Source organism: Dunckerocampus dactyliophorus, chromosome 4 (assembly GCF_027744805.1).
Source record: "Dunckerocampus dactyliophorus isolate RoL2022-P2 chromosome 4, RoL_Ddac_1.1, whole genome shotgun sequence".
In the NCBI taxonomy this organism is placed as follows: Eukaryota; Metazoa; Chordata; class Actinopteri; order Syngnathiformes; family Syngnathidae; genus Dunckerocampus; species Dunckerocampus dactyliophorus.
Window position 1 is genome coordinate 25,377,346 of NC_072822.1, and position 26,320 is coordinate 25,403,665.

Genomic DNA, 26,320 nt, shown 5'->3' on the forward strand with positions numbered 1-26,320 from the left:
TACTGCTGCATCCTGAAGGGGTGGGGGCGCGCGTGAGCTGGAAAGTGCGATATTTTGTATATGCATGTGTATGAAACTATATGACAACAATGGTGTTTTATTGGTTGCAGAAAAATGAAGCAACAAAGAACATTTGTGAAAGAGATTTTTATCATATTGTGCACTGTATTTTGCATCACACACCACACTTGAACTAAAGCATAGGCACTACATGAAGTTTCTCCCAAAAAAAAATGCACTCTAAATGTGACCTGAAAAAATACTGACTTTATAGGCAAGATGGAATTTAAAAAAAAAAAAAAAAAAAAAAACTTAAGCAGATTCAGTGGAATTCTCAGAGCATTTTCAAGTAAACCAAGGAAAGCAAATCATAAAAATGAAGCAGATCCAGTAAAGACACAAAGGACTGTTCACATTCGCTTCTAATGTAACGTCTCCACGCAGGATCAGGAGGATCCCATTGCTGCTGTCGATACCACACAATCCAGGTTTCAGCCATAAAACACAACGCTGGAGTGGGTGGGTACACAATAAAAACATCTGGCATTATGGCCACCCTCAAAGCTTTCAAATGTAATTAAATACTACACCTAAGCATGCACACACACACACAAACACACATAAATCACTGGCTGTCTAGCACAGCTGTACAGACTGTGGTGACGTGGTTTGGCAATGAATTCAAGATGAAAACAGTGACGTTGCCATAGATACCAGCTGGCAGCGCCTCATGTGACCCAGATCAGCACACAAACTAACTCACACCAGACACAAAAACCTTATTAGTAGTGTTTCTCAAGAGGCACCGTCATCATTTTCCACACTGGGTGGGGGGGGGACTGCAAGATTCGCTCTCAGAAAAAGTGTTAAGGCGTAAAAAAGCTGATGCCAGGTGAAACATATTCATGTAACAGTGATTGGAAACCTCCAAATAAATACAGTGAAACACGCAACGTCAGCACAAAGACTTCATCAATGTCTCGGCATGTCCAAAGTCACAGTAGGAAGTTGAAAAGACAAAATAGATATTGGAACATGAACACTGCTAATTCAGAAATGAGGTGTTGTTTAAAACAGGGGTGTTCAAAATGCAGCCTGCAGCTCTGCATTTTTTCCTTTTTGAAATAATAAAAACAACCTGCATCACAACATTACCAAGGATGATTAGGCACACAGATTGGTTTTACAAACACAAAGTTTCATTTTTACGTGTGCGACCCTCGGTGGAAAAAGTTTTTAACGTGATAAGTTATAGCTTATAAATTCAGCTTTCAGTGAAGGCAGTAAAACACCTTACAATTTGTGACATTGGCAAAACCTGAAGAGATCTCTTCAATGGTTATACTAGCACAGGAGTGTCCAAACTTTTTCCACCAAGGACAAAAAAAAAAAAAAAAAAAAAAAAAAAATCAAAAGACTTCGGGGGCCCATTTTGATATTTTGGACTTTTTTTTAATATGCTAAAACCAACCCATGTATATAAGACGATATATAAAGTAGATCATTCAGAACATTCGCAATGAGGCAAAAAAAACATCAAGCTTCAGCATCACTATGGCGCCCGGGGCTTGTTCCTATCGCCATGGCGTTTGAAAAGTGCAAAAAGAGTTTGCCAGATACGACCCGAGGGCTAAAGCGATCTGTGATTTCATCATGAAAATGATGGCGCTGGACAACCAGCCCTTTATCATCGTCGACTAGTAAACCCCTTGGAGCCACGCTTTGTACTTCTGAGCTGCCGCCATTTTTTAAATGCTTTGTTAATAGTAGTGATGTCATGTTTGGTTAGGACAAATCTACAGGTTCAGTTGGTCAAATCAAACTTTGTTTGAGTTGCTCTTACCTCCAAGTGTGCACAAACTACAGTTAAATCTAAATGCAAAAAAATAATAGTTATTGGTTATCGGTTTCAGTCTTGAGAAGCAGGAAGTTCTCCATATCTGCTTGAAATAAAGCCTTTAGTGTGAATCCCTAACAGCTGGAATCGGAGTCACGGTGTAGCCAGTCGCAGGACACAACTATGGTGCGTTCAAGGACCGCCGAACCCAGTGCAAAATCTCAGCGCTTGATTGATGACATTTTCAGTGAAGCATAAAGACATAAACATGTAAAAATCGTGGGCTTCTAACTGCGGTACATGTATGTTGTACATTTTACCTATGCTATCACATATTTGGAAATGGTTACCAACCTATGGTGAATGACGTGTTTTCTGCGGAAAAAAGGGTGTATTTTTTTTTTAATAACATTTGTGAATTTCCATGGTCATTAATGCTGAATTGCAAATGCGCGAGGATCCACTATATATCTCATTAATAATGAATTCATTTCATTTGTACTATATGTCAATCAAAAATGAGCTGCGGGCCTAAAATGGCCTGTGATCTGCACTTTGGACACCCCTGTACTACAGGAATTCATGAGAATGAACTGGAACTTTGCAGTAACTAATATAAACAATCTCATATCCAAGAATAACTTTGACGTGCATGCAAACTACTCCAACTTGAATTTGGAAAACTGTAGTATGTTTTTCTAGTAGGTTTTTTTTTCTCCAATAAATAATTTTGCAGTTTATTACAATTAATTCCTATAAGCTTTTTTTTATGTAGTGTAATTTCGCAACCCCAGAATTGATGTCTTGAAAACTCACACACGCTTTTGTGTAAACCCATACTCTGTGCTCTATGTGGTCAATAGCATACAGTGCTACCTTTGCATTCATGTACACATGAACTCATCACGCGTCTAAGCAGCGGTGCTCACATGTCTTAGTGTTGTAGAGCATGTTCTTATGCTTTAAAAGTGATCCCATCAGTCACACCAAGAAACCCCTAAATGAGCCAAAAAGACTGTAACATAGCGGAATGGGTGCATGAGGGAGGCGAATGGGGAGGCATCCATCATCACACAGGCACTTGATCCTTTCAGGCATCTGAAGAAGGCTTGATGCCTGCTTGGCTGAGCTCCATTGTAATGGTTACTCTACTGATATGTTATTAAGCAGCAGCAGATGTTTCCTTAAAGTACTCCCCATCAAAATGAAGTTTTCTTCTAGTTTTGAAGCTTCCCGTGTGGAGGGAAACTGCTTAAATCCATGCTGAAGGCACTGAAGCATGGTGTCTTCACCATCACCAGTCAGTTCTTACTTGTCAAGGCTTCATCTGGTACTGCATACTGTCCGTCTTCTCACAGCACACAGGAACGCTAAGAGTGTGAGCATGCGATGTAGAGGGGTGTGTGTGTGTGTGTAAAGGTATTCCAGTGAGGTATAACTGATTTCGTGACAGTGTGCAGGAAGTCAGGTCTCAAAGTATTTGTAGATAGCTGTGACGTACGTCATGACGTTCTGCCAGTCTGGCCTCTCAGTGTGCACCATCTCGTTTATGTCCTGCAAGCAAGAAAGTTACCAAGGGTAGTAGCATTCAATCATCATCAAATCATTCAATTATCTTGACAGATATCAAGTAAAAAGGTGTCCGTACCAGCAACACCGTCCCTGGATTTACTTGGTATCAGACGGATACAGAAATTGTCTGTATCGCCCATCCCTAGATCTCTCAAGACTGCTGGCGGTCACTACAGTGGTGTGAAAAAGTGTTTGCCCACTTCCTGATTTCTTTTTTTTTTTGCATGTTTGTCACACTTAACTGTTTCAGATCATCAAATATTTAGTCAATGACAACACAACTGAACACAAAATGCAGTTTTTAAAAGACATTTTTGATGAAACCAAACCTACATGGCCCTGTGTGAAAAAGTGATTGCCCCCTAAACCTAATAACTGGTTGGGCCACCCTTAGCAGCAACAACTGCAATCAAGCGTTTGCGATAACTTGCAATGAGTCTCTTACAGCGCTGTGGAGGAACTTTGGCCCACTCATCTTTGCAGAATTGTTGTAATTCAGCCACATTGGAGGGTTTTCCAGCATGAACCGCCTTTTTAAGGTCATGTCACAGCATTTCAATAGGATTCAGGTCAGGACTTTGACTAGACCACTCCAAAGTCTTCATTTTGTTTTTCTTCAGCCATTCAGAGGTGGACTTGCTGGTGTGTTTTGGATCATTGTCCTGCTGCAGAACCCAAGTTGGTTTCAGCTTGAGGCCGGACATTCTTCTTCAGGATTTTTTGGTAGACAGCAGAATTCATGGTTCCATTTATCACAGCAAGTCTTCCAGGTCCTGAAGCAGCAAAACAGCCCCAGGCCATCACACTACCACTACCATGTTTTACTGTTGGTATGATGTTCTTTTTCTGAAATGAGGCGCTACTTTCCCGCCAGATGTAATGGGACACACACCTGCCAAAAAGTTCAACTTTTGTCTCGTCATACCACAGAGTATTTTCCCAAAGGTCTTGGAGATCATCAAGATGTTTTCTGGCGAAATTGAGACAAGCCTTAATGTTGTTTTTGTTCAACAGTGGTTTTCTTCTTGGAACTCTGCCATGCAGGACATTTTTGCCCAGTGTCTTTCTTCTGGTGGAGTCATGAACACTGACCTTAACTGAGGCAAGTGAGGCCTGCAGTTCTTTGGATGTTGTTGTGGGGTCTTCTGTGACCTCTTGGATGAGTCGTCGCTGCGCTCTTGGGGTCATTTTGGTTGGCTGGCCACTCCTGGGAATGTTCACCACTGTTCATGTTTTCGCCATTTGTGGATAATGGCTCTCACTGTGGTTCATTGGAGTCCCAAATGCTTTAGAAATGGCTTTATAACCTTTTCCAGACTGACAGATCTCAATTACTTTCTTTCGGGCCCTTTTTCATACTGATTTTTTTTTCTCCCTTAATAATAAAAACTTTCATTTAAAAACTGCATTTTGTGTTCAGTTGCGTTGTCATTGACTAATATTTACATTTTTGTGATGATCTGAAACATTTAAGTGTGACAAACATGCAAAAAAATAAGAAATCAGGAAGGGGGCAAACACTTTTGCACACCACTGTATGCAATATTATTGGCTCTACATGTTGGCGCTAAAACATTTGACACTGAAGTACAGCCTGGTTTAGGCTTTTGCATCAAAGTGTACAATGCGCAGGCTCACACCTCACCCTCCAAATGTAGCTTGATGTGCACCTCGCATCACAGCGATGTGGGCCGTAAAGGCCATGATTTGTTGTTTTTTTACATCATTTCTCAGTGTTCCCCATATATTCATTTGTAATGGTCTGCCACAAATAAATCTGGACTGCCACTGATAAATTTGGCGCTACTTCTGTTTTTGTTTTTTTCGCCCTCGCTCACAAACACATTTTATTGTATCTGTTCAATATAGTGAGATATTAGACGTACAATGTACGCTATCTTTAAAATCAGCGCACACTTACATGGATCCCAGGAAACATCAGTAATGTGTTTTGTTTTTTTTTAAAATCAGCTGTGCGTGTTATAAGGTGCAAAAGAAAACAACATCAATAACGTCTGCTGTTAAATAAGCATTAAAAACATAACATAATGGCGCACATTTCTTATGACACAAACCAAAAAAACAAAACATCCACACACAAAGATTGACTTGGAGTTTTTGAAAATCTCCACCCTGGCCAGAGTTTTGCGTCATGGACAATTGTACAAATTGTGCAATCATGCAACCCAATGCCACAGACAGATTGCAGTCCTGTGGGAAACATCTAAAATTAGGTGCTTTTAGATGCAAAATGTGGGACAAAATGTAAAAAAAAAAGAGTAAGCAATAATATACGCTTTAAAATCTATTAAGGTCAAACTTTTTTCTTTTTCTTTCTCTCCATGACAAGGATGACTCAGCCACACTGCATAACATATAATGTGTTTAACATACAACTTGAAATGAAGTATTCTGTGGCTGAAATTGACCATTCTAACAGGATTGACATATTCTGGCTTTCCACAAGAGATTTGTCACAATAAAACTTACCAAAGTGCATTTGATGCCAACACTTTCTGCAGCCTGGAACGCCAAGGTGAAGTTTCTCCTCTGAAATCAAACAAAGAGAGTATTTTCATTTCAGGTTGCAGGAGTTGGAAGGCATGGTGCCCTCAGACGTGTACTCGCCTTGTCTTGGCTGCTCAGTTCTTGATACGGGATGTGGGCTGGCAAGTAGGTGTGGAGCAAAGCACAGAATGCCAGACCATCATTCCAACTACTGCTGAAATTGGTGATGTCAATGTTCTGGAAAACATGGCAGTATATCACTCAAACACTTCAACGGAGGTGCTGATTCTCATCCCAGCCGCTTCACACTCAGCTGCAAACCAATCCAGTGAGATTTGAAGGTCATGGCTCAATGAAGCCAGCAGGACCACATCATTCTGCAAAAAGCAGAGACCCATTCCTGCAGCCACTACACCGGAACGCCTCAATGCCCTGGCTGCACCTAGAAATTCTGTCCATAAAAGTAATGAACAGAATCTGTGACAAAGTCCAACCCTCACTGGAAACAGGTCCGACTTATTGCCGGCAATGCGAACCAGACTCTGTCACCGGTCACACAGGGAACGAACAGGCTGAATTAGGTGGTCCGATACCTCATCCTCCCGGAATACTCCCCATAGAATTCCTCGAGGAACACGGTTGAATGCCTTCTCCAAGTCCACAAAACACATGTAAACTGGTGGGCAAACTCCCATGCACCCTCAAGGACCCTGCTGAGAGTGTAGAGCTGGTCCACAGTTCCACGAGCAGAACAAAAACCACACTGCTCCTCCTGAATCCGAGATTCAACTATCTGGCGGATCTTCCTCTCCGAACTCCTGAATAGACCTTACCAGGAAGGCTGCCAAGTGTGATCCCACGATAGTTGGAACACACCCTCCGGTCCCCCTTCTTAAAAAGTGGGACCACCACCCCAGTTTGCTAATCCTGAGGCACCTCCCCCGATGTCCACGAGACGCTGCAGAGTCGTGTCAACCAAGACACGTCCACAGCATCCAGGGCCTTAAGGAACTCCGGGCGAATATCATCCTCCCCTGGGGTCCTGCCACCGATGAGTTTTTTAACCACCTCGGCAACCTCAGCCCCAGAGATAGGAGCGCCCACCGCGGAGTCCCCAGGCACTGCCTCCTCATTGGAAGACGTGTCGGTGGGATTGAGGAGCTCTTTGAAGTATTCCTTCCACCGGTCCACAACATCTCGAGTCGAGGTCAGCAGCACACCATCCCCACCATACACGGTGTTGACCATGCACTGCTTCCACCTCCTGAAACGGGGGATGGTAGTCCAGAATCTCTTCGAAGCTGTCCAGAAGTCGTTCTCCGTGGCTTCTCCGAACTCCTCCCATGTCCGAGTTTTTGCCTTAGTGACCGCCAGAGACGCAGACCGCTTGGCCTGCCGGTACCTGTCAGCTGCCTCCAGAGTCCCATGAGCCTTTTGGCCAAAAGGACTCCTTCCTCAGCTTGACGGCATCCCTCACCACCGGTGTCCACCAATGGGTTCTGGGATTACCGCCACGACTGGCACCAACCACCTTACAGCTACAGCTCCGATCAGCCGCCTCAATAATGGAGGCATGGAACATGGCCCACTTGGACTCAATGTCCGCCGCTTCCCTCGGAACATAGTTGAAGCTCTCCCGGAGGTGGGAGTTGAAACTCCTTCTGACAGGAGACTCAGCCAGACGTTCCCAGCAGACCCTCGCAATACGTCTAGGCCTGCCAGGTCTGACCGGCATACTCACCCGCCATCGGAGCCAAGTCACCACCAGTTGGTGATCGGTTGACAGCTCCGCCCCTCTCTTCACCTGAGTGTCAAAATCATGTGGCTGCAAGTTCGACGACACGACCACAAAGTCGATCATCAAACTGCGGCCCAGATTGTCCTGGTGCCAGCACTCTCCAGTACGCCCTCTGAGGACTCCAAAAAGGGTAGGTATTCTGAACTGCTGTTTGGCGCATAAGCACAAACAACAGTCAGGACCTATCCCCCCCACCCGAACGCGAAGGGAAACTATCCTCTTGTTCACCGGGTTAAACTCCAACGTACAGGCCCTGAGCAACCCCGGGTGTTATTTATTTAATTCAATCGTGTTTCTCACCTCAAGACTTTGCTTTTCATTTGATCCTGGCTGCAAAATAACCCAAAATGGAGCCAAGAAAGTTGCAAGTGCTAGCATTTTAGAAGGTGAGAAACGCTATTGAATTCAAGATATAACCGATGCCAAAATACAAAAGGTGGTGTTCGTGTTGATCTGGCTGCTACAGCATGTCTTTGTAAACACATCATCAATGAAGGTAAAAGTAACCTTAAATGTTCATTTATCCTTTCATTAGTCATTTATATGTATTTAGAATCGTTTAATGCATGTAAAACTATGTGGCGTAACTGTGTTAGTTAGCCAAGAACTACAGAGTCACCTGCTGATGACATCATAGATGAGGAACGGAGCTGACTTCCAGTTCAAACAAGGATGTTTTGTGATAAAAATACATTATGAACACAATTGGACTCATGCAGTGTATGTCACTTTTTTGAAAAAGAGTATCTACAGGGGCCTGAATACTCGCTAAGTTGTCAACACTGATCCCTTCTGCTCCATTTTCTTATTCTCTGGTAGAGAAGGTGCGTTACAATGTATAGTATTTATGAGAGAGGGCAAACAGATAGCGCCAAATCTATTAGTGGCAGGTAGCGCGTGGTGGCCAGCGAACCTTGCCAGCCAGGGCAAGATGGCTGTGCTGACCTGATCCCACCGGGTAGAACTCAATTACTTGACTCTTCTTTTGATTTGTCTTTATTTGGCTGGCTTAAAAGTCACTAGCTAAATGGCATCCTCATCTAATTTGCACAACTGGCCACGACGCACGTGCATGTAACAAAAACAAAGCCAATGTGTTTAGAACTACGAGTGAACTTTCTTCAGTCAAGTCTTGTTATTTTTAAATGTCCCAACCCTCCACCTTTACCTGGGCACGGTACTGGCAAAAGTAATCCAAAAGAGGCACTGTGGTTTTCATTCACAAAACCAGTGAAGCATTTCAAAGATGTTGGAAATGTTCATTCTTGACAGTAAATTTTAGCACGTAAACGTACCTGATAACCCTCAGTTTTCTTCTGGCACCACTTCAGCAGGGCATTCCTTTTAGAGCCTCCATACTCTCTGGCCAGTGCAGACAGTGGGTCCTTTCGCTCCTCTCTTCAGAGATACCAACAGAAAAGAAACACACATGTAAACATTTATTTACTATTTCAGCAGCAATGGAGACATCCTGCTTGCTTAGTAACCTTGGTGTTTCGTTTACTTTGTATACCAATTGAGAAATAAAAAAATCAATATGAAAACATAACTGTTGCAACTGTTAGGTTGTGGTTAAAAAGGGGGTACCTTATGCGGCTCCGTGCTGTGGGGGTGATGGAGGCGGTGGGTGAGGAGGACAGGGAGAGTGGAGAGGAGGCAGCGCTTATGGCCATCAGTGACGACGAGGACGCCCCATCTTGGGTGGACATGTCCCTCTTTATTTCTTCACTACTCCGGCGGGACACTGGGAGGAATGGATACACAAGTTATGATGTATTCATCATAAAGTTGGTTTTAAACCCTCAATATATTATCCAACCTGACATTGTCTTGGTGGAGTCCATATTGGACACCCTCTGGAGAACAGATGGGGGTCTACTGGCAGGAGCTCCCCTGAGAAGGTGCTCGGCTGTGACAGTAAACATCATATTACAACCAGCATTACAGTTACAGTGTTTCCTATACAGTCATTTATTTGTCGCAGTTGGTGGCCGTCAATATTTCTGGACCACCATAGAAATACTGTATCTGGCGCTATTTTTTTCCGTTTTTTTTTTTTCTTCTTAGATGTGGCGCTACCCGTTATATATGTCTTTGTAAGGTGGGTAAACTTACAAACTCAAAAGAGGATTGAATAATTACTCTCAGTTATCAATTGCATGTTTTTTGCTTTTGTACAAACCACTATAACCTGAAGGGAAATTATACTTCACAGTCTGGGAGCAAAATGAACCCAATTCTTCTTTACTGTTAGTGCATATGAAAACAGGTAGCGTGTTGTAATTACAAAAATAGTGATATACAGTAATCCCTCATTTTTTGCGGTTATTTGGTTTCAGACCGGACAGTGATGAGTTAATTTCCGCAAAGTAGGATTCCTTATTTATAAATTAAAAATTAAAAATGTTTTTGTAGTTACAGTGTAAAAAAAACCTGTTTGTGGCTGCCTAAATATGTTTTTTAACACCTTTACACTCATACTGCCCAATATAGTAGACATACAATAAAATCCGCCATTTCAGAGATAAATAAGACTCATGCTTCTGTGTGATGCTGTAAATGTGTTATGGTGCTAGAGCAGGGGTCACCAACGTGGCCTGCTTTTCATTCAGGTTTTCAGTTAATAATGAAAGAACAGTAGAAAGAAATGCATTCTGAAATACAAAATGTGAGTTGTGGACACCAGCATTTTGTTCATGTTCTGGTAAAACAAGCATATTCGCTTTGTTTGGGTTTAAAATAAGCTCTGAAAATAAATGTTACAAAAATGTTACAAAAATGAGTACTCTTCTCTCTTTTGTAAAAGTAGCTCTCACAAGGAAAAACGTTGGTGACCCCTGTGCTAGAGGAACTGAGTGGGGGATGGACAGGAAGTGACGTCGGGGTTTCAGAGTTGAGTTCGGAGTTGAGTTTTAGCTTGGCGTGTGTTATGGTCGTAACATTAGCCCGTGTTAGGGATTATAATGCCTTTTTTGAAATAATTCAAACCTGCAATAAAAATCTGTTGTTCCGGCCATCAAATCTGGTGCTTGTGTGTCTCACCGAACACGTTTCTTTGTCCCCCTGATGAAGGCCGGAAAGCTAAAGCGCGTTGGCGCTGAGTAAAGTCCATTAAGACATGCCATAAACAATAAAGGCATTTTGACAGGGTAAGAGAGTGCCTAGGATTTTTGCACTGTTTGTTGATTTCCCGTCCCTAGTCCAAAGAACAACTCTTTGACTTGTACACTCTTTAGAGGTCCCTTTTTTTGAAAACCTCTTTTTTGATATTACAGTAACATTATTGACACCTAATGACCAGTGTAGAGCAATGTCATCTTCTGAATGCGTCCTTATTTTTGTATTTTAGTTCATTTAGGAATTTATATGCTTAATTCAACAGCATGATTTACAGTATTAATAATTACATTTTTGAAAGCCATGGTAGAGTGAAACCGCAAAATTCAAAGCGTAAAGTGGCGAGGGATTACTGTAGTCACAATATTTCATACGGTTATCCGGTGGAAAAAATTAGGAACATTTAAATCAAATCTGCAGTTTTGTTTTGAAAACCTCTGCACATAGATAATACAATGTGTCAGGCTACTCTGACCACACAACCACAGACTGTATAAAATATACAAAAGGGGGAAACATTCCAATCACCACTGATGCGGACTGTGTCACTTTTGTTTACAATAGACTGTGCTACTGGTGGGAATCTGCAAACATTAGCATTACATAAGCAGCTTGCAACCCCCTTTGAGAATGAACACTGTGCACAAAGCATACAAAGTATGTTGGTATGAACTGCCTCACATGGCATGGACATGTCAGAGTAACTGGCCCTCTTGTCACTCAGGGAGGAGAGTGGCTTGACTGCTGACAGAGATGTGGACACAGAGTGCCTCTGAAAAAGAAAAAGGTCTTGTAAACGTCATATTCTAGTAAAAGCTGTAGATATGCAGAATGGGGAGAAATGTCAATATGTTTATAGATTTTTACTGTGGCTATCCCACTACTTTTGTTATTTCTGGATGATTTGCACATTTTATGACAAGTCATGAAAAATAAAGAATTTCTCCAACATAATGTTCCAAATACTGCGCAGTCGTCCCTCGCTATATCACGGTTTGCACATCGCTCCCTCACTCTATCGCGATTTTTCAATAATTAATTAATTAATAATGATGTTTAATGGTTGAATACGGCCTATGATTAGTAAAAAAAACAAACAAAAAAACCCCATCCATATTTAAGCAAAAAAATTGACTTATTCTTGGCTTAAATTAAACATTTTCAAGTATAAAAATTACAAAATGGACTAATTAAATGAAGTAATATACAAATACAAGGCTGAAGAAGCATTTTAATTGTGAATGTGGGACTGTATTTTACATTGGCCACTAGTTGCCAATAATTGTTCGGTGATACAGCCAATCGACTCATCACTAAGGTTCACTAGAGAACACATTTACTGTGACACTTCCCGAGTTTTATTTATCTTAAATGGCTTATTTACTCTTATTTTGTATAATATATTGGGTAATACGAGTGTAAAGTCATTTAAAGCTGCCATTTCAATACATTGGCGGAAGTATGCCGGAACGCTGTTCAGAAAAAAAACAACAAGGAACTGCTAACGTGTGAGTCTATGTTATCTTATTTATGTCGAATATGTCTTATTTTCTGTGATCATATCTACTATATTGGGTAAAACAAATGTAAAGGTGACTACTGTATACGGGTGTTATTTCATGTCTTGAGGGCTCGAACAATGTTAAAACCTGTATTTAGAAGATTGTAAGCACCTTTTCTATGCCATAACTACAAAAATATTACATCTGTATAATTTATTAATATTGAATCCTTCTTTGTGGACATTCAATTGGTCTGGAACCAATTAACCGTGATAAACCAGGGACGACTGCACATTAAAAAAGTATGGCCTGCTTTTCTTCCTGTACCTGAATGGGTGATACAGCAGCTGCTGGGGGCGTCTTCATGGGACTAGGACTGAGAGGGGTGCGTGGTAATGGGGCGGCTGACGCTGTGGGAGCCACGGTTGCAGCAGTGGACGGCGGCAGCGCTGGAAGGTACAAGAACAATGCACTGATACAGAAATTCAAACTACACTGTAGGGCTCCACAGATTAGTAAAGAAGAGGACAAACCTGTGGAATCCCCAATACCTTGTGAGGCACTGTCAAAGCTCTTGATGAGTGTTTTGACAGTAGGCGAAGGCTCAGAGGAGGTGGAAGATCGGCGACTGAGGCCCATGCCCTGTCTGAGTGCAGCCAGGTCCCTCTCCACTGCGTTCATGTAGTTATACACTCTGCCTCTCTCCTCCTCCTGCCTAAAAAAAAAACCATTTGATTCTGTCCTTAATACAGTAGAGCCCTGCCTATTCGCGGGTCGGCATTTGCGTCCCCGCATATTTACAGATTTCTTTTCTCTGCTATTTTTTTATTTATTTTTTTTTTAAATGGTAACTGGTTTGATGGCGCTACGCGCAGGTGAAAAAAAGATTTGAGATACTTTGACAAGACGTGGTAATGTGTAACAGCATGTTTTGTAAGTACAATACTGTATACCATATGCCTGTACAGTAGATCCCTGCTTTTCGTGGGGGTGATTATTAGTTATTTATTTGTTTATTTATTATTGGGGGGGGGGGGGGGGGGGGGGGGGGGGGGGGGGGGGGGGGGGGGGGGACCCAATGTGATTATTTTTCACGTGGCTCAGAATTCATGGTGGTGCCTCTGGCCAGGGGAACCCAAAATATTCAACACGTCTTCAACAAACTCCCTTCTATAACACAGCTGCTTAACGAGATCGCCAGCAAATACTGAATTCAGTATGCCTGCTTGCTGTGGAATCTTGCTGTGGAATCTGGGGGATTTGCTTCGTTTTAGCTGTCATTTCCTTTTTTTGTTTGCCTTCATACATCGTGCCCATCACTTCAGTCATGCATTCTTTCATTATTTCTGCATCTGAGAATGGCTTCTTGAGCGTACTCCACGCCACTCTAAGTGAGCACTCTGTCGCTTTTTGTTCTTGTGTCATAAATGTGTGAAAAAAAAGAACAGCTTACAGCTTGTTTTGTTGTTGTTACCTCTGAATTCTGAGGAAATGTCTCTTAAAAAATCCTATGCTTTGTCTCATAATGCTGTTTGAAAGTGGACATCTACATCACTGCTATCGTCTCCTGGCATGTAAGCATGACTCTTGTGCTTGTTGGAGGGAGAATTGTTGCAAATGTTTCAGTGCAATTTTCTTTACCGACTTTCGCCTTTTAGCAACGAACTTGGAACATGCCATTTTCGTGTAAAAGAGGCTCAGACAGCCGGGGAAGTGTCGATATGCAATCTACTCCAAAAAAGTTAAAAAGTGCATGCAGCACTGAGCTGTCTGTGTACTTGTATATTGTCTGTGTGTTTGGACAAACAGGTTTTCAAGTTTTGTGGCTTACTTGCGGCTCTTGACCTCATCCAGCTCCTTGCTCAGCTTCTCATTCTTCTCCTGGGCCTCCTGCAGCCGGCGCCGCAGGTCTCCAATCTCCTCCTGCGCTTCTGACTTGATATCGTTAGCAATGACGACAGCTGTTTGCAGGTCTGCTTGGAACTGACGCCACTCCATCGACTCTTCCTACGTGGCCAAGTGTTTTTAACAAACGCATTAGAGCAGATAATCAAACGTTTCCCATGCATTCATTTATTTGTGGTGGCCTGCCACTACTAAATTTGGACCGCCACAGATAGATTTGGTGCGTTTTTGTTTTTTTTTGGTACTATCTGTTCGCCCTCGCTCACAAACACATTATACTGGAACTGCCAGTGCAGCTTGTTGTTACAACTTCGTACAGTAGATGGCATCCTAACTATGCTTTTTAACACACCTCATACCACAAATGACTTGGCTGCACATTATAACGTATCTGTTCATCAATATAGTGACTTATATCTTTAAATCAGCGCACACAGCGCCCAGGAAACATTACGAATGTTTTGTTTACTCACTCCTGCTTGTCATAAGGCACACGCACGAACAAAAACTGCAAACTGCACACAAAAGTCTGAAATTTGGCACAATATGCACCTCTAATGTGTTGCATGTGCTATTATTTGTCTGACAAATACACCACATGGTAGCACCGTTATTAAACCCCCCAAATTAATTTTTGATTGACTTGAAATTCAAGAATCCCCACAACATTTGGTACACACTTTTAGAAGACTGACATGTCTGTAAAATTTGAGCAAGACTGGTTGAAAAACATGGCTGCCATCATGCACAATCTTTACATGTGTGACTTGGCAAGTAATTGCCCATAAGTCATTGAGAATTTGTAATGATTATAAAACTTACATTTATGGTAGCATACTCATATTTCTTATCATATAAGCTGTAAAACATAACCAGTCCAAACACAAACAAATGTGTGGAAAAAGGCCAAAACAGAGACAAATATGCATATTAAAAATATGCATGTTTGTGTGGACATAGCCTTAGATGACCTGGCAACCACCCACATGTCTTCTTTTCATGGGAAGGGTCAAGAAGCAACCCCATTTCCACCAGTTTATGGTAAACGAATGGAAGTGCACTTCTTTCAACATGTGCCATTTTGACAGTCAACTGGCACTGGTGCTGAGGCCCACTTACCCTGAGTCTGCGATGAAGGATCTTTATCTCTCGCTCCATATCGTGTTTCTGGTCCTGCAGCTTCTTTACAGAGTCTGGGAAGGAGAGTAGATGCATTTTAATGAGTTACTCACTAAAATCACGTATGCCAGATGCTTGAAGCAGGGCCCCACCAGTGTGTTGTGTTGCCAAAACATATGGGAAACATGTTTTTAATTCAAATGTGTTACCCAAGACAAACAGACTTCTTAAAAAAATAACTTTGTGTGAATGTGTAACGTCATAGCTGTGAATGCCACAGTGCAGTGAGTGTATACTTCAACTATTTGTCAAATAAACGCTAAAGAGCCTGCTCCAGAGTCCTGCTAATTTGTTGTTAGCTGAAGAATTTAGCGACAACTTCAGCCCAGCTCATGTGATATCAACGGACCACCCTTATCTCTTTCTAGCCACAAGCTGCTCCTTTGTACAAACAATATACAGACTTTTGCCGAGTGTTCTGTCAGCAACCCTTTCCCACATACTTGGCCTTGACACATATAATAAATCCTCTTTACACAAAGTTAGTCAATGACTTCCAGATTTCTGTTTTCATTCTTGCTGACTCAAACAGCACAGCTAATCCACACAGCAACAATATGACAAACAGAGGTAGGCTAGAATCAATGTTGTTGTTTCATTCATGATTCCAAAGACAATGGTTTCTGTTTGCTCTTTAGACCGATAAACGGTTCTTCTAATGTCGTCTCATGGTCTTCTAGACCTCAACACAAATGAAGCAATGAATGGCTTTTATTGTTAACATTTCCGCCTAACAGCCGGGTAACTTCTGGGGCAGTACACGTACGTTACAGGACCACCAGTGAATGGAAGAAAACTGTTGAGACGCCCCTAAAAACGGCTCACTCCAACCTCTCCAAACCCTCCTGCTAGCTTGACATTGACATTCTTCTCCAATTTTGGAACAACATTTTCAATAAGATTGACTGTTTCCCATCTCTCTTCAATTGCCATCCACTTGCGACAAAATCGAGGTTTAAACCCTAAATACGCTTCACACACTTATTAAACAGATTTAAAGTATAAAATGTATAGGTACTCACCACTAATGAATGATAATGTAAGATGATGGATGAACAGATGGAATCGCAGACACGATGTAGCCTTTAGCCTGGCTAGCACTAGAAGCTAGCAGGCTAGAGAAGGTGTTTCTCCAAGCTGCGTCTACATAATCTGTACTGCTTCTCTGTTGTAATTCCAGTATCACAGGTAACTCTAGTGCTTCTGTAGCCAAATGAACTTTTGCCGCTCGGCATAAAACTATGGTGCGTTCATGGACCGCCAAAGTAAGTGCAAAATCCCAACGCCTGATGAAAAAACATTCTGAGTAATGTAAACAATAAAAATTGTGGGCTTTCTAACTGGTATGCTGTACATTTCATGTACATTATCACATATTTATACATTATTACCGACTGAAGGTGAATGCGATGTGTTTGCTGCAGAAAGAGATGGGGCCGTGGATGCTGAAACCCAGTCTGTGTATCAGACACTTTTTTTTTCTGCCCTCTTTTTAAACAGATGGCCTATTTGTAATATTACATGCGTTTATTTGTTGGATTATTGCAAACTACTGCAAGGTTTTTTTTGAGTGCAACTATGGGAATGGAGGGTGAAAATACATTGCAATTTGTTGCTTCGCTGTGGAGGTGTCTTTGGTGACCCCTGAATCACCTGTGTATCTATCTTAAGGGTGCAACACTGTATGGGCACCCCATCACTCTAACATCCTTATAAGCATTCCTGTATGTGTGAGTTGTAGATCTTTAGTGTGGTGGCGGCATGTGAAGGCTACTTACTCTCAAGGTCTGTAATGATGAGGTTGTCATGTAGCTTCAGAGCTCGGTGCTGCTCCACCTCATCCTCCAGCTCAAAGATGGTTTCTTTCATGTCCACAATCTCCGTCTCTTTCTCCTGTAGCTCCATGCGCTGCTTCTCCAGCATGCGCTCTTGCTCAGCCATCTGCTGCTGCACCTGCTGCTGAAAGTCTCTATATTCCCTGTCAAGCTGCACACACACACACACACACACGAGAACAGACATCCCTCGTTAAATATCAACAATGATGTCATTAGTAGATTGATGTGCAACTGAGTAATATTCAAATTTACACAGTGAAACCTGTTTTTGTCGACATAACCAAAATGGAAAGGAAACTAGCCATTGCTTTCACATACTTTTGACTTTGGCCGGAGACGTAAGCAAAATCAGTGATAATAAAGGACTTTTGAACATACGGCAGTTTGTTGACATCGTTTTCCTCCAATTGTGCATTTTAAATTTGATTCTTCTGTTTTCATATATCATAAGATTTTTATTGTATTTATTTTTCTGATTTTATTTATTGTTACTTTTTATGCAGTATATCATATATCTCTGCTATGTTCCAGGTAATACTGCCATGCTTTTATTTTGAAGCCTACTTTTACTTTACTTTTCAAAGAAAGTCACAGTATGTGTATGTTTTAATGGTTTGTAAGACAGCGACCACGACCAAATTTCAGATTTTTTTGTTTCAAAAAATAAAATGAATCAAAATAAAAATGATTACATTAAGGTTATTACATTAAATAGAAATAAAAAAATTAATTTTAAAAATCCAAAATGAAAAATTAAATTTTTTTAACATTTTATTTTCCAAACTAACCTTACTGAGCGCCTCCTGCAGCCGGGCAAGGTCATTGTGAGCTTGCTCCAACTCCTCCTGTGACTTTGCAGCCTTGGCCTCAGCCTCCTCTTTCTCCAGCCGCACACCCTCCAAAAGCTGCCGTATGTCATTTTTGTCGCCTGCAGTATGAAGAGAGTACAGCTCGGCAACCCTCTGCCTCTCCTGGTCCAACTGGGCTCTGCAGCGGCTCAGCTCCGCCTGGTCACTGCTCACGGCGGCTTTATACTCATCGAGTGCAGCTGCCATGGCGGCCCGATCCTGTCTCTCTGACTCCATGATACGCTCCATTTGGTGGTTCCTTTCCTTCAGAGCTCCGATCACATCCTGGGCCTCAGCGTTGTCCTGCTCTGCCATCTTTAAGGTGTTGGACAGGTGCTGCTGCACGCCCAGCAGCTGCTCTCTCTCAAAGCGAGCGTTATCTGCCAGGTCGGCGTAGCGCTGCTCCAGCTCCATGTACCGTCCACTCTTGATGTCCTCCTCTAGCACATACGAGATGTGATGCTCATCCAGCAAAGAGCGCAGATACTCAATCTGTCGGCCGTAGAGCTCCAGTTTATCGCTCTGCTGGCACAACGAGTCCATGAGAATGACTTTCTCCTCACCGAGCCGCTCGTTCTCCCCGTTCAGCTCCTGGGTGATTTGTTGCAGATCGGCTAGTTCCTGCAATGTGGCCTGCAGCTCCTCAGCGGTGCTGTGCTGGTTCTCCTCCATCTGATGGATGCGCTCTGTAAGACACGCCACGGACACCTCGCTGGCATTGCCACTGCTGCCCCTCCGTGAGCGCTCTCTGCTGGGAACACACTCTGATTCGGACGATGAGGAGGCTCCAGAGGGGGCGTCCAGAGCATCATCACTGGAGGTGACAGCCTGATAGACCTCGCTGGATTCGCTGTCAAGATTGTCTGCTGAGCCACCATGTTGGTGCCCGGTGAGTAGATCCTCCAAGGAGCCTGGAGCAGAGCCCTCAACTGAGGAGGTCAGTGTGGCTATGCCCTCACTCTGCCCACTTCCCGCTGCCAAGTCTGGGCTCAGGGAAGAGTAGCTGAATAGCTTGTCAGAACCATCAAGCCTCTGCTCCAGGGAGAAGCCCAGTGCATTAAGACGGTCCTTGAGCATGCGGTTCTCGCTCTTCAGCAAGTTGAGCTCCTCTCTGATGGCCTGGTTCTGCTCTTGTAGAAGCAGCAGAGTGGACTCTACGTCAGCTGCTGTGATGGCTGACACCTGCGGCTTCTCTCCCTCCTCTGCTTCTTCCTGTGGTGGCAAGTCCTTTCCATCCATGCCCAGTTGGACCCTCATGTCTCTCAATTCACTGCGGAGGTGGAGAATCTCCACATCTTTGCTCTTAGCAAGACCTAGCAGGTCGTTGACTTTGGCCTCCAGGGCCACCTTATCACTAATCTGGCCATCTGATTTGGACTTGCTCATACGGCCCTCAGACTCCGTCAGGATCTGGCTGCGAGAGCGTTTCCCTGTGGCTGCATCGCCTGCTGCCGCCCCTGAGACAAGCTGCTTCTTATTAGCTGACGTCCTGGATGTCCGAAGACGCTCTCGTGTAGAATTTGGCTCTTTTGAAGTTGATGATGTCATGCGCTTCGTGGAAGTACCTTATTCAGAAACAAAAGTAAACTTCTCTCAGGCAAAATGTCAGTGAAACTACCACGAGGTGTCCAAAAAGTGGCCAGCAGCTTATTTTTTTTTGGCCCTCGGCATACTCTCAAATTTATTTAAAATAAATAGAACACTAATTTGTCATATATAACACAAAGCTAATATGTGGATGTTTTGTTCAGATATCAGCATATGTTGACCTACATTGGATTGGTTTTAGCATCAAAACGTATCAAAGTGGACACCCAGGTCTCACACTAATGCAGTGCCCCCCCCCCCCAGGTGACATAAAGTACACGCCAACTGAAATACACATGAGAACCTGGTAATATTTCTGTGTACAAACCACTGTACGAGCTGCTGGCACAAAAAAATCCTATTAGACCTGCCAACCTGAAGACATTCTTTTATTTTGTTAAAAGGCTAAAAACATTATCCAGGTTATACGCGGTTTACATTGTTCCGAGTTTTGCAGTTTCGTGGTTACGTGAGCACTCCCATGAATTTGTTAATTCATTTTGGCCCATAAACACTGGACTCGCTCGACAACTACTTTCAGCACGCACAGCAAATGAATACGCACTGCTCGTAGCGGCATGCAAGACGCCGCAGATGGATACAGAGTGTGCCTCATTCACAGCTACATGAAGTGAATAACGTGGCTTATTAAGACGCTCTTTGTACTTCATTATGTCTACCAAGCGTCAGGCAGACTCTTCTGGTGGATTTCCGCTGAGAAAAAGAAAAACCACCACAATCATGCATTTTGGTGTTAGCCGTTCAACTGTGACGTCCACCAGGGTTGATGGCGTGATGTGACGTAAACTCTGTGAGGAACTTTCGTTGACTGTTTAGCTTGTTAGCTTCCTTTGTCGCGAGCGAAGAATGGTAATTAAAGAGAGATGGGAAGTTATTGCAGCTGGAACTAATAAATGTGCAGTTTCTATTGTAAATGTTGATCAAAAATCGTTTGTGGAACGAGTCGCATACACATAGGAAATAACGTACTACAAGCCAAGTTGGCTTCTACTGATAAATGGAGCATAAGACTGTATGCAGCATGGCATGGAGATTTGCGTGAAAGAAGATTGAACCAATCTGGGATCATAAAATGTTAACACATTTAACACAGAAGTTTCACTGGTGTGTGGTTGTCTTTCAGCTACTAACCAAGCAGCATTCGACTGTCTGGTGACCCTTGATCTTAATGAAGAGTATTTTGCAGTTCCTTTGAGTTGACTTTTTGCTGTTTTTATGTGATGCCAGGAATGGCAAAGAGGAGAATAAGATAAAGTTGTAGGACTGTAAATGAATGTGTTCAGCATAGCACACACCTGATGTTGCTTTCTGCTTGCTATCGAGGGTGCTAGTCGTGGTCCCAATTGAGGCAGTTCTCTTTGTTTTGGTGACAGCACTACTTGACGCAGGATTCCCTCCTGCCATTGCTGCTAAAAGATCGTCATTGCTTTTCACCTAAAAAAAAAAATACACACACTGTCAAAAAAGCTGTCTTCAACACAACATCTGGTACAATATCTAGTGAGTCTTACCTTAGACAGAGGTGCAGTACTGTTGATCTTGGCGCCAGGCTTTCCAGTGCCAGCGCTACCTGCAACCTCAAGCTTCCCTCGATCAGCACTCGCCTTATTCACCGCAGGCCGGACTGACTTCTTCATACTGAGTTCTCTGTTGTCGATACATTTACAGCGCTATCTGCGCACACAGAAGGGAAGAGGCAGCGTATGTCAGAATATTGGAGGATAGCTGCACTTTTCCATAGGACGGAGGATTTTTATTCCTAAAGTAAAAAGAAAAAGATTCAATAAATAGACTCAATAAATACTCAATACGCTGTCTTCACCCAGCTGGCATAATGAATCAACGGTATGTGCAAAAGCATATACTGAAAGATATATCCGCATGTGAGTATGGGAAATTTACAATACGTGAACTGGTAATCAACTTGGAACCCGATACTGATACTGGTTGTGCAGTGTTATCTGTTGGCAATTGGATATGCCTTAATTTGGACCGATGTTTTCACAGCCAAACGCATGATGCTTCATTCCGTGTTGTGCAGATTTTCCATCTAGGTCAGACGAGAGCCTTATTGATGCCGTGGTAGCCAGAAAAGTTACTTGGGACACAGCTGGAAGTCAGTAGTATGTGCTTCAGCACAGACTTGGATGCATTTTTGCACAAAAGCCTCTTAAAAAGGGAAAAGGTGATTTATTTTACACAGGAAGCCCTCTCAACAAGCAGTCTCTTTTTCTGTGGTCTGTAGTTTTTCAGAGAATATGTTTTTTTTGTGAGTATGAAAATAATTTCACAGCAGCAGTTAAAGCAGGCTATGTGACCATCTTGCACTGTTTAATGAACAGTTAAGGGCATGCACTGATGGTTCTGTGTTTCCCATATGCCCGCCACAAATAAATCTGGACTGCTACAAATAGATTTGCCGCTACCTGTTCGCCCTTGCTCATAAACACATTATAACGCACCTGGTCAGAGAATAAAAGGACAGGGCAGGAGGACTTTATTGCTATACAGTATTTAGCAAGTCATCAAACCCCTTTAGATACGCTTTCTATATCAATACTTGTTATGTGTAGCTCTAAACATATAGTCCTGTGGTAAACACTGTGGTTTGGTTCCAGTCAGTGTATCCTGAACCAGGTACTCCGGCTTCCTCCCACTTTCTAAAAAGACAAACGAGGACCTCCTGATAATAGTTATGTACAAAGCAGCTCACAAATAACCCATTGCCGCTTTCTTTCCTTATTGAAGTTTAAACAGTAGGGAGGCATTTCCTTGCCAAAACAAGCGCTTCCTGTGACGGCATCTCCAAAAATAAACAAACAAACAAAAAAAAACCTAGAAGACAGACGGTGCGTACATGCGGACAAGCAGGCCCCAGTCTGCTTGAGACAGAGCAGACACTATTAAACCCGCATGTTAGAAGCTCAAAAATGCTTGACTATAAATACACAAGTCTTCACTCAAGCCCCAAAAACTATTCAGCAATGTAAAGACCAATACAGTATCCAGTTGGGGTATCATGAGAAACCCGTTCGACACTCGAGCAAATTCATGAGATTGGGTCTCCGAGAACTAGATGAGGTTTTAACTTTACTTTTAACCAAAGTCCAAATAAAAAATAAAAAACTAAATATGACACTATATTGCAATCTACTAATTTAATTTCTACTACGTTACAGTCTTCTGCATTCTCTGTGCTACCGGGCCTGCCTCCACCCACCGAGACAGAGATTGTATGACTGACAAAACGGCTCACTCCATCCATGCCGTTATTCTATGGAACAAATGCCCCAAGGCTGAAAGCAATGCACAGACTGAACTCTCTTCCTGCCTGTTTGAAGGTGAGAGATGAGGAAAAACATACACATGGAAATTTATTGAGGCCGGCAAAAAGATCCGAGTTCATTTTCATTTATTTATTTATTTATCATCGTCCCAGGCCTACTGCCCACAAGAGATGTGTTTATGAACGAGAAATCTTGCTAAAACGTGACAATATGTTTTCATTCCCATGCATTCATTTATTTGTAGTAGCCCGCCACAATTACGTATGGACCCCCAAGTAAGGAGAAGCTCAGTTTTATCCGTTCACACACAAACACTGACTTTTGTGTCATTGCTGAATATGTAAATGAGACTATGTCATCTAGTGCCCCCACCACCCCCAACCCACCTATACAAATACATTGCAGTCCTGTGAGAAACACTGTACTCGCCTATGAAAGTAACTCAATACACAGTTATCTAAATACTGTAGCTCCTCACAAGAGCGCTCTTCACAATGAACATGTCCAAATTGTGTCCAAAGTGTCAATATTGTGTGTGAACACCACTGTTCTCTAACACTGCCGTAATCCACTTCTGCTCAGGTTGTTACTGGAATCCTCGTCTATTCTTCCATGATGACATCACAGAGCTGTTGAATGCTCAATGTTCAACCTTCCTCCTGAGGATAGCTCACAGGTTCAAGTCTGGAGGAGACATACTTGGCCACTCCATCGTCGTCGTGGAGTCGTGGTGGAAAACTATGATGCGGCACAGTTTCCAAAGGGATGGGCTCATGTTCTGCTTCATGAATTGCCCCAGTGCCGGTAGCACTCATGCAACCGGACCATGACGCTACCACCGCCATGGCTCAATGTAAAGTATATCCAAATGTCATTTCTCTGTTGAGAATGTATACTGTAAAAAAAATGGTTACTGATTGTGAGATACTGTATATTCACAATACAAATCAAAATAATTGGGCACTGGACCAGTGTTACAAAAACAAACACATCCACCTCCCCTTTGAGAGCAAAACAATCCATCCTTGATCTAAGTGATTTGGAAAAAAATGACTTTTTTTTTATACTTTTTTCCAAAATCATCTGCAATCAAAAGGTCCTAGTCAAAATACATATACTGAAAATACAAAATACTGAAGGAGAAGAACATGAAATATAAAACTCTTTCAGATCGTCTCCTGCATAAAAATGAGGACTTCAAATGATCTATAGGTGTGGATGAATATGCACTACAGACAGATAAAAGTAGACAGGCACACCTACAATTAGCATCACAGCTAACGCCCTCATTAACGACATGTCACAAAGTTGCTCAACACATACTTTGGACCTCAACTATTTGGTTTAAAGTAAGTCAACATAGGAAACTCAGCATTCAAAAACAAAAGGTGTCAAACCAAATTCCCCAAAAAATCCAAGAGCGTAAGCCATCTGGCTAGTTATCGCTAAACAAGCAGGGAGTACAGGTTATTACACTTCCTGCTTGTGTTTGAACTTTCAAAATTAAAGCATGTAATTGCGTTCCACAACATGTCAATGGCAATTTCACAAACAATATTAATATACCCCTAAAAGACTAATAAATAACCCGTCATCATAAGCGATTAAACTGGTAGCTGAGCTTTTTGGTACCCCTTATACGAACGTGGTAAACTTATTTTGAAATAATCCCTACGACACATCCGAGTAATTTTCACTACCTATACAGGACTTCTAAAATCTGGCTAAATGGCTAGCCAGTTGTTTCACCAAACATCACGAATACACGCGAATCTCCCTGGAAAAACTACTATCATAACGACTCGACTGTGTAAATCCAGCCGTTAATTTCCTCTCATGTGTTGGTAGAACTGTGACAATGCTAAGGGTGCTAAAGCTATTGTGGAGCTAACAGTGTTAGCATAGCCGGCAAACAAATGGAAAAACATGCTCAAACCTGCGTTTTCCTCTACTTTTCCAGTTTGGGTTGGATTGACAAAAGTGCGATGAAAGCCTGGTCTCGGTGGCGCAGCGGTTCTTAATCCCAACCACAAGCAGACACGCAGCATCAGTTTGGGACGTCAACTCGCCTCTAGTGGCGGCAGCTAGATGATCCTCTGCACCCTCTTCTGGTCAGCATCACCTCAGCATCACACGCAGCATCACCCCAACACTTTACATTCACATTCATTGACTTTTACCGGTAAACGATCACAGTCTCAATCTTCTGTATCACAGACCTGCGATGTGCACGTCTCTTATATCTTACATAGAACATGTTTGAAGGACTACTACTAGTTTGAGATGTGTTAGTAATGAACGAGTCGTTCAAAACGTTTTTTTTTTACTGAATCGGGACTCACCTATACTCCTCTCAGTTAACTCGTTCACTTACTCACCCCTGCTACCGCTGGTTAAATTAAAACGGAAACCAGTTAACATGTCCGTAATTGTGCAACTGTGATTCTAACTGTATTTGTAAAAATGAATTAGCCCCGTGGAGAAAGCAGCAGATTCAAGTCAAGTCAACTCTCCTAACACTTCCTGCCCGAGCTACATCATGGGTGCTGGACGAAGACTCGAGTTTCACTGTCTCACGTGTGTAATTTGTTGCACATGTGTGACTGTCTGTGCATACAGTCGGTGACGAGTGCTCCAGCACCCGATTCACTTCAGGGAGTGACTCAGAAGAACTTGAGTCCATCGCTACGACAGTAGAAGCTGATTTGCTCTGTATTAATATTTACTGTGTGGATCTACTCAATACTCTCAGGGCGTTGAATCAATTGCAACTGGACTGTTCAAGGTTGTCTTAGAAGGCTTTTGTGCAGACTTCATTAATTCGGTCAATGACTAGAAACACTCGTCAGACTAGATAAGGCAGCTCTCGTCTGAGAAATTGGTGCAAGAGCCAATGTATTTATCCTCAAAACGATGAGGCATGTCCAGAAAGGAATGGTTTTGCTCTCTGTGGTGTCAAATGACAGGCGTTAGGATACAACGGGATGTCAGATGCAATGATGGTCATGGACACGCCTGAAACCAAGGTGGTGGTACCTTGTTTACTTGGTCGAAACTAAATGGTCGAATCTTATAGAAAGGGATGAAAGGACAGCGTTCTGTCTGGGAGAAAGGTCGAGCCGCAGACCTCCTCTGTTCAGATATGGTTTCTCAACTTTAACATAGATGGCTTTCCTCACTCTTCTTTCAAATCATCTAGAACGTGTATATTTTTGTCCTCAAAAGAGTGCCATTTCTCTTTGGGGTGCAGGTAGACAGCCGAGTCTTGATCTTTTGTGTTGTGGCATGCGCCTGCTCAGTGGCTTAGTTTCCCCAATGTAA

General features: G+C 42.6%; 1 protein-coding gene and 1 long non-coding RNA gene across 4 annotated transcripts in view; one reads left to right on the forward strand and one right to left on the reverse strand.

Moving 5' to 3' along the window:
* Nucleotides 1-25,128, reverse strand: specc1la (sperm antigen with calponin homology and coiled-coil domains 1-like a). Of its 3 annotated transcripts, none has more exons than XM_054772253.1 (16): nucleotides 24,936-25,124; nucleotides 21,224-21,386; nucleotides 21,008-21,146; nucleotides 18,045-19,669; nucleotides 17,197-17,404; nucleotides 15,359-15,432; nucleotides 14,166-14,341; nucleotides 12,886-13,049; nucleotides 12,662-12,783; nucleotides 11,514-11,604; nucleotides 9,535-9,624; nucleotides 9,303-9,459; nucleotides 9,011-9,113; nucleotides 6,038-6,154; nucleotides 5,900-5,959; nucleotides 1-3,391 (listed from the first exon to the last, which is right to left on the reverse strand). In XM_054772253.1, exons 2-16 carry the CDS (start codon nucleotides 21,347-21,349, stop codon nucleotides 3,302-3,304), a joined length of 3,342 nt encoding a protein of 1,113 aa, XP_054628228.1. In that variant the 5' UTR covers nucleotides 21,350-21,386; nucleotides 24,936-25,124; the 3' UTR covers nucleotides 1-3,301. The 3 variants fall into 3 exon arrangements, 2 of the variants coding, with proteins under 2 accessions (XP_054628228.1, XP_054628227.1); XM_054772252.1 differs by having other exon boundaries at nucleotides 2-3,391; nucleotides 12,868-13,049; nucleotides 24,936-25,122; XR_008569930.1 differs by lacking the exons at nucleotides 1-3,391; nucleotides 5,900-5,959; nucleotides 6,038-6,154; nucleotides 9,011-9,113 and having other exon boundaries at nucleotides 9,394-9,459; nucleotides 9,535-11,604; nucleotides 12,868-13,049; nucleotides 24,936-25,128.
* The window catches only part of LOC129179260 (uncharacterized), a 16,921-nt gene continuing 15,289 nt past the window's right edge, over nucleotides 24,689-26,320 (forward strand). Inside the window, exons 1-2 of the long non-coding RNA XR_008569931.1 lie at nucleotides 24,689-24,809; nucleotides 24,960-25,110. This is a non-coding gene — a long non-coding RNA (uncharacterized LOC129179260). The remainder of the gene's footprint in view (nucleotides 24,810-24,959; nucleotides 25,111-26,320) is intronic.